The sequence below is a fragment of the Neomonachus schauinslandi genome, chromosome 7 (genome assembly GCF_002201575.2).
Source record: "Neomonachus schauinslandi chromosome 7, ASM220157v2, whole genome shotgun sequence".
NCBI lineage: Eukaryota > Metazoa > Chordata > Mammalia > Carnivora > Phocidae > Neomonachus > Neomonachus schauinslandi.
The window spans coordinates 29094830-29103591 of NC_058409.1; the positions used below are offsets into that span (position 1 = coordinate 29094830).

Below are 8762 nucleotides of genomic sequence, written 5' to 3' on the forward strand. Positions count from 1 at the left end.
AAGAATATACTTAACATCCACCTGGTAACTCAAGCAAGAAAAAATAATGGCAAGAAAATATTGTTTTCAGAGATATTAAATGGGAATTACTGTGGCTGATCAATAAAGATTTGGGCACCACAGTAGAATATTTAAAAAAAAAAAATTTTTTTTAAGATGGTTAAACTGAGAATAAATATTTATTCACTCCACAAATTTCTAGTACAGAGTACTGCTATTTTTAACATGCTACAGCATGTTTTAAAAACTAGTTTGTGCCTATAGTCAATAGCTCTTAGGAACTACAAATACCTTATACTCAATTACACTAAGTATATTATATTCAATTCAATAAGCTTTATGTAAACCAATTGACATTGTCCAGTATTTTCACCAATAATCATCCAGTAAGATATGACATGAAAAGTAGCCTAATAGGATTTTCTTTTCCCCCATCCCATCTCCCAGGCCTCCCAATGTAACTTCCTGCAGTAAGAAATGACTAAATTAGTTTGGGTAAGAGTAAGTATTAAAAACTTAAAAATGCCATCTCTCACCCCACACTTCAAAAGTTCTTAATCCTCTCCTTGTCAACCTGACCTTCTGCTTATCAATGCTCTATCTGTTCCTAAGTTATTCTGAACCTGCCCTATATATGCAACTGCCTCAACTCCATTCATGGAAAACCACTCACTCCACTTATGGAAAACCCTCATCCATACTTACATCTCTTCTTTCTTTGACTGCTGTAATTCCCTTCTCTAGGGTCTCGTGAAATGCCTGCTCTCCAGACTCCAGCTTGTGGAGAACGCTGCTACCTGCCTTCTCAAATGTATAAAGAAACATAATTATCACCTACATCTTCAAACCACTCTACTGAATTTGCATTCATGTAGGGATCCCATACAAAGAACGTGTCCACCAACTCTGGGTCATTTCTCAAACACTCCCTAGTCATCATCGTCAGTCATCTCTCTCACACTATTAATAGAAATATCTACCACCTTGAAAAGGTCTAGCAGCCAAATACTTGCATTAATGGGATGAAACTCCAAGAGAAGCGAGCACGAGATTAACTTTGCTTCCTTCAAATATCACAATCAGAAGAAAAATAATCAAAGCACTGCAAAGATGGACCAGGTCTACCCATATCTTTAAATATGGGGATAAGAAATTAGCAGTATTTAAATTAGGCCAATGTGAAAATACAACCAAAATGTGCTAAGTTTGAGGAAATTTTACTTTCACTCAATACATTATCACTTCAGCCTCACAAGTCAAATTGAAGTTATTACATCTGCTTCAAAGAAAGCAAGCTTTCAGGTATCTGTTCTACTATTGTAACCTATAGTTCAGAAATGTGATTAAAATAGATAAGAAACCAGATTCAGGTAATCAGCAATATGGGCCAAAATAATGAAATATACATCCCTGTCTCCTACAACTCACAGCACTACTCCATTTATTGAGTATATTCTACTCAATATGCTAACATCCTCTTTTCTTTTTTAAAGATTTTATTTATTTATTTGAGGGGGGGGGTGAGAGCAGGGGGAGGAGCAGAGAGAAAGGGCTGCAATGAGCATGGAGCCCAACATAGGGTTCAATCTCATGACCCTGAGATCAAGACCTGAGCCGAAATCAAGAATTGGACACTCAACTGACTGAGGCACCCAGGCACCCCTAACATCCTCTTTTCTATCCACAGGCAAATCTACAGAATTCAACATTATGTCCTGGTGTTAATTAACCACTATTCTATTTAATGTAAAGCACAACATGTTAAGTTTTCTTAACATTTTCTAGTGTTTAAAGAAATATAAAAATACAAATGCATTACATGTGAGTTATTCCACTGTACGTAAGGAAGCTGAAGGTAGCAGAAATATCAGAGAATTACACCACAACATAGAACATAGTCAAGGCATACCCTGAAGACTTCAGTCATCAAGATATAAATATTAGGGCAAACTGGCATCATCATTTTCTTACAAGTCAAATCATCTTAGAAATGTAGAAAATGAGTAACACACACGTATGCATATTATTTCATTTTGAGCAGCCATTAATTTTAACTAAAGAAATCACTAAACTAAAACATAATTTAAGATTTTTTTTTTAAGATTTTATTTACTTATTTGAGAGAGAGAATGAGAGAGAGAGAGAGAGCATGAGAAGGGGGAGGGTCAGACGGAGAAGTAGACTCCCTGCTGAGCAGGGAGTCCGATGAGAGACTCGATCCCGGGACTCCAGGATCATGACCTGAGCCGAAGACAGTCGCTTAACCAACTGAGCCACCCAGGCGCCCTTGTCATTTCCTTTAAAGCAAGAATAATTTTGAAGAGATGTGTCAATTTTTTATTCTAACTAAGTTTTTAAGTCAGGAACTGTATATGATAGTTAGAAGTTCAAAAAATATGCCAAAAGTTCCATGGATCACTGATTCTGGCTACACATTCTACCCACCCACTTGGTTTACTTCACAAATGTATACATATGCACACTGTTTTCATCCTCAGTTTACACATTACAAACTGCATGTTACAGTTTCCTTAAAGTTCCTGGTACTTGAAAAGAAAGGGGGGGGAGGAAAGGAAGGAAAAAGGGAAGAAGGCAAAGAAGGAGGGAAAATCAGACAATGATATGAATGCTTACATAAAGAAAACATGGAAAACTAAGGAAGGTCTCAACTCCAAATATTAAAAAGACTTATCCATTAAAGTTCACAACAGTACAGAAACTCTTAAAAAAAAAAAATGGGCTACCCAGAAAATAAAACTCCTAAATTCACATTATCAGAACCAAGACCTGTAAGAACTAATGAAAATCTGTATGATAAACTACCTTTCAAGAGTTGCTGCCTCCTAATCTAAAAACAAATGAAGAGAAGCCATCCAATGTGCATCAATAAATAATAACCATATAATTAATCATCAAAACCTGGATACACACGAGAGTGAAAAGAAGAGCTACTAATAATTACATGAGAAGGAGATATAAACCAGGACTCTTCTGAGAAAATGGGGTATACTATCACCTTTTCAAGTAGAGATCAGTACAATAAATCAAATAAATCATAATGCTGCATCCATACAATAGAGATCTATGCAGTGGAAACAAAAGAATATACTCTCTATATTCCAGTAAGAAAAGACTTCCCAATACACTATTAACTGACTTAAAAAAAAAAACCCATGGTGCAAAACAGTGTGTGCAGTATGCTACTTTCCTGTTAAAAAGCTAAGCAAATATTTACTTACGTTTGCATAACAAAACTCTGGAACAAACACAGAGAAAACCAACATGGGGGCAAAGGAGAAGATATGGGTAAAAGCAAGAAATTTTACTGAATATTTTTTTTTAATCAGGTGAATGATTTACTCATTAAAAGAGTAGCAACCCCATGACACCCCATGCCCAAAATATAAGTAACTTCATATGTCTTAAACTAATAAAAGTTTGTTGGACAAATTATTTCACTTCAGTGCAAAAGAAAAACCTCCACATAGACCTAAATTATAAATTCTAAACATGAAAAGTCTGAATTAATGTGGCTTTACAATAAATTACTGTGCATCAATATTCTCATTTCATGAAGGAGAAAGTAACCAGGTTCTTGTACTATCTCAACCATCAAGGCATAGAACAACAAAATATAATGTAGTCAGAAATTGGATGTTAATTTTCCAAAGTCACAAAAGTTAAAAAACTACCGTGATGCTTCCCAATACAATGACTGCACCGGTCTACTGACTTGTGACTTTCATCAAGAAAAACTTCCTATTTTTTAAAGTTTGTGTGAACTTCGTATTGAATCTATCCCTCCACCTTCTATTTCTCACCCTTTGCCTACATTCTTATGTGCTAAGTTTCTTTGCAAAAGCAAAAACAAAAAACACCACCCTATTCTTACAAAATAAACGATGCTTAAATTAGAAAGAAAACATGCAAACCCCACAAAATATCTAACATATACTCTGCCTTCAATACCCTTTCCTTATTACTCAAATTGAGAACAACTTATTCAGAAAAAGATACATTCATACATTACATGGATGTGTCACCCATGATTACATGTAATAACCAAGAGAACGCCTTTGTTTAGCACTTAAAAATTCCACCTGAGTTTGTGCCAAGCCCTAAAGAGCACATTCTTTAAAAATTCTCCCTCCGAGTATTTAAAATATTCTCACCTGTTCGGTAATTGAACTCAAATCATTAGATGAGAAATCTTCCTCTTCATTCTCAAAAAACTCATAGTAATTTTCCAGAAGTCCAGCCATTATCCTGCTCACTATTTCTTGCTCTTTCAGATCTTCCACATCTGTGTAAATGCTAAGAATAAAAGTCTAAATTGAATTGAGAGCCCTTAAATCAAATACAGGTAAAATTAGAAGACAACCAATGAGTCACTCAATAAACCTGAGCAATTTATGTCATCATTCTGTGCCTCAGTTTTCCCATCTGTAAAGCCTACCTAATTTGTACCCTCTTCACAGAAATGCTGGGAGGATTAATCAGATCTACTATAAAAAATAATGGTTCACCAAGCAACCTATGATCCTTGGCAGATAGTATAATAACTCTATTTCACAAAATCAATTTTTTTTGATTACATAAAAATTTGTGGAAAAACTTACTGGAAGACATCTGGACCAAAGACAGCAGCCAAAGAGTTTGCAGACCAAATTTCTTCATGATGTGATGCTACATTGGCTAAAAATCTACACAGAAACTTTAACAAACTGTAATTAACAGGTGGAAGCTGCTGTAAAAGGAACCTCAGCTTTCTTCCAAATTCATCTTCATTATTATAATCTATAAAACATAATGACAGGGTTTTTTTAATGAAGTAAAAGCAAAGCTCAGATATTTTGCCAGGTTCACATTACTCCACCCACATCACCTTTTTACTATTAACAATTCAAAATCTCTTCACTTCCTCTACCAGAGGCCAAATGCCTCAGAGCTTCACATTTCACTTATTAAGTGGAAGAGAAGAGTTGGAGAAGAAGAAACTCAACCTCCCAATTGCTGAAGGATGTTTTCCTCATCTATTACTCATCGGCCCAAATTCTCTAATTTATTTTTTTTTAATTCTCATCACACTGTCTCTTGCATGACTGTACCTGTATTTCCAAAGCACTGCCAACTAGAAGTCAGAATGCACTGACCAATGCTAGTCAACAACTATGATTGAACAAAGAAGATTTAACCCACACCACTGAAAACCTAACCCAACAAATACAAATCAGCCTTTTTTTCTTTATTTGGCTTAAAGTCTGATGTCCAAATTGATATTTTATTTCCTTCAGGCAGGAATCCAAGAACAAGCTCCAAGTATATTCTGAACCTGGAATCAAAGCTGTCTTCTGGTTTTTGCTAGGACATTCTATCAAACCAGGGATAAATAATATCTAATAGCAACACCACCACTAAGGAACAGCACTATTATTGGATATTATGCCACACATACCACTTTATATGTATTTCTCTTCTTTCCCAACCCTCCTATTCCTTGTTCTTGTCTCCTGCCTTTGCCTTCTCCTCCTCCTCCTCCTCCTCTTCACCCTGTAGCTTAGGCTTCCTAAGACCAATCATAAAAGTAAACAGGACTACAGGGATCTAAGAAGTTGCCATTACCTTGACTAGACCATACAGACCCAAAAAGCATACGTCCCCAAATGGGAACATGAGAAATGAATCTCAGAACTACAATAATTACTGTTTACATGTCAAAATGTCTACAAGATAAAAAGACTTTGAAATTAATGGTAAATGAGTGATTGGTAAGAATCAAATTATACTACCTTGAGAAAGCTGCATCAAGTGAATATGCAAACTGCCAGGGATAACAGGTTCAGGAAGTTCTTGAAGGAAAAACCTAAGAAGACTAATAGCTGAGGGTACATCTGCTTCCTTAACCAAGTCCACCTCTTCTCCACTGTCGTATCTCTGCCGAAGCCACTCCACTGTCTCAGCATTTCCATTGACTTGAAAAAGTCCTTGTTGCTCCAGACCTCCTACATTAGTTCAAAGTAAAAATTAAATAAGCTTCAACTTAGACTACTTGGCCGTATATATTCATTTTCCAATCAACTTAAAATACTCACTTTTGAAAAGCCCTTCTTGGCTCTCCTTACTGGGTTAAACACCTTCAAATCACACATTTAGAAACATACTATCTCTGTCCTGAGGGATAATCTATTTTATCCACCCCACCTCCATGAAAAATATTCCTATTACCACCCCACTAAAAAATGCTATATGCTGGGCATTTCTAAGTATGACGTTACATAAGAAATTTCTATCATTTTTCCTTACTATATTTTGGACTTTCCACACTGGAAAAAAAAAAAAAGGAAAAAAAATCCAAGGTCAAAAGGGATAAGTTGTGTTTATTAAAACAAAGGCTAGCCCTCAAGGTAAGGAAATGTATACCATGTTCCTCAATATAGTCCACAACGTGGCGGACTATGAACGGAACCTCATTGTCTGGATGTCCTCCCTGCTGCAGCTCATCAAGTGGAATTCCAAATATTTTGTTAGCAAGAACGGAGTTGCAGTTACTCAAGGAAGGGGAGGAGCTCTTCCTCATATCTTTTTTGCAGCCAGAAATCAAAGCTGTCTTTTCTGCCAAATGAAAGACAAAAACAAAAACAAAAACAAAAACAAAAAAAAGACTAATAATCAACAGGTGACAATATGATTAAATACATTACAAAAAATGCTTTACACCTGAATGTGTTTTTTTTTATCATTACGTATGTTCCAGTTTTCAGGCTCACAATGTATTCTACAAATAAAGCTCAATACAATCATCCATTTTCTCTACTAGTTTGTGCATTTATCAAACAATGGCAAATTCATCATTAAACTTAACAAAGAACATTAATGTCCCAAAGACAAATTAAGGGGCAAATATGGCTCCAAGAGGACCTTTACTGACCAAGCTTAATGACACAGGTAAGAAACCAAACCCAATCATTTCTGGACTGTGCTATATGAAGCACATCTAACCTCTTAATTTATAAGCACCCAAAACAGGAGAGAATCACTTTTTATAAAGTACTGGGCTAATAATCACTTTTTATCAATGATGGGCTAGTAAGAACAAATCAACCAGCTCTTATTTCTACATGACAGAGCAGCCACAATGTTTTTATAAATGAAGGAATTTTTCAGTTCTAGACACCAACTTTCAAATGGGAATGTTCATCAATCCTGCTGTTTCATTAATTATTGCAAAGAAAAATTTCCACAGCCAGTCTCTCTCAGAAGAAATAAGTTGTCTTAATTGTGTAGGAATAGTGATCAGTAAAGCAGTGAGAGAAAACAATGTTTCAAATATCTGAAGTATCAGAGAACAAGTATTCCCAAGAAAAATTTGTTTCCTAAAATACTTATTACTTTATGTGGGAAATTAGTATTTTCAAAAGAAAAACTTTTTTTTGAAAAAAAATTGTTAATGAACAAAATGACACCAACTGGGCTTTTTTTCACCACACCAGAGAAACAATTCCTTTCTCACTACAAGAGAGAACAGAGTAAAACAATAAATCTACTCAATATTCTAAAGTTTGCAAAAATAACTTCTATATAAGTTACATAATAGCTGTACCCCAGTTGATCAAGAGTGTCGCAATATGACTGGGAAACAATCCACTCAACTTACAGAAACAACAGAAATCAACTCAGGGGAAGCAAAAATGCCATAAATTTATACAATTTAGACAAGCAAAATCCATTCTTCAACGTATCTGGTGCCAGCTAATAACTACAAAACCTCAAGTTAAAAATCAAATAGCAGCAACAGGAGATAAATTCCAAAATTCCTGTGGATTTATACAGCATGGGAGTTACCATTTTGAAAACTTACCTTTGAGTACTTAAACACCTAAGTTTAAAAAATGGCTTCTGCACCAGCTACCCTCACTGAGCAAGCATTCTTTTGTCATTTATGGCTGTTTGAGATTATGGCAGAAGATCAGCCTGTAGTTCCTCATTGAAGAAACGCAGAACTCGATCAGTACTTCAGCAGTTAATCTAGAAGAAAAAAAACAATTCATTTCCCAAACCATCTCATACTATGAGAAGCACCTAGAATAAGCAGTGAAGTCCATTTAGGAGGGTAACTATACTGAAAACCATTCTTCTGCCCGACAATTTGCCTGTGACGTAGTTAAAGGCAAAATCTTGCACAAGGTTTCAAATTATGATGGCCAACCTGGACAAGAATCTTTCTGGTAAAAACAAATAAAAGCATTACAAAGGAGAATCTTTAACAGTACAGATCTTCAGAGATTACACCACTCAAATAATCCATTTTCTTCAATGGATCCTTCATTTGAACACACACACACACCGCCCACCTCCACTGGGTCCTCATATACTTAGAACAAAACACAGAAACATTTTCAGATCCAAGAAATGAAGACATAATTTTAAGCTTGGAAAAGCACTTATGTACTTTATTCTTTTCTTTGTATACAGCAAATATTTTTTTTAGCAAGAATGCAGTTGTCTGAGCTTTCTGGTTTGGAGAGACAACAGCACATGTTGGAAAAAAGCACTTAACAGAACCAGAAAAGCTAACATTCAAACATTAACTCCACCATCCTATACATGTGACCCTGAACAACTCCCATGTCTTCATGTCTCTAATCTCAGGTTTCCTTTATATAAGAGTAATAACTATACAGCTGTTTAACTGAGGTAATACATGAAAGTAGTAGAGAACCAGTTTTCTTTCTTCTATGTATTAAACGTTAAAAGACCAGCAA

General features: G+C 35.4%; 1 protein-coding gene across 1 annotated transcript in view; it reads right to left on the reverse strand.

Moving 5' to 3' along the window:
* Positions 1–7952, reverse strand: part of FAM13B (family with sequence similarity 13 member B) — a 63339-nt gene extending 55387 nt beyond the window's left edge. The window contains exons 1-5 of the mRNA XM_044916656.1: positions 7859–7952; positions 6421–6612; positions 5790–6002; positions 4620–4797; positions 4173–4314 (exon numbers count right to left, since the gene is read on the reverse strand). Of these exons, the coding sequence (XP_044772591.1) occupies positions 4173–4314; positions 4620–4797; positions 5790–6002; positions 6421–6577 (690 nt within the window). The 5' untranslated portion in view covers positions 6578–6612; positions 7859–7952. The remainder of the gene's footprint in view (positions 1–4172; positions 4315–4619; positions 4798–5789; positions 6003–6420; positions 6613–7858) is intronic.
* Positions 7953–8762: the final 810 nt, after the last annotated feature.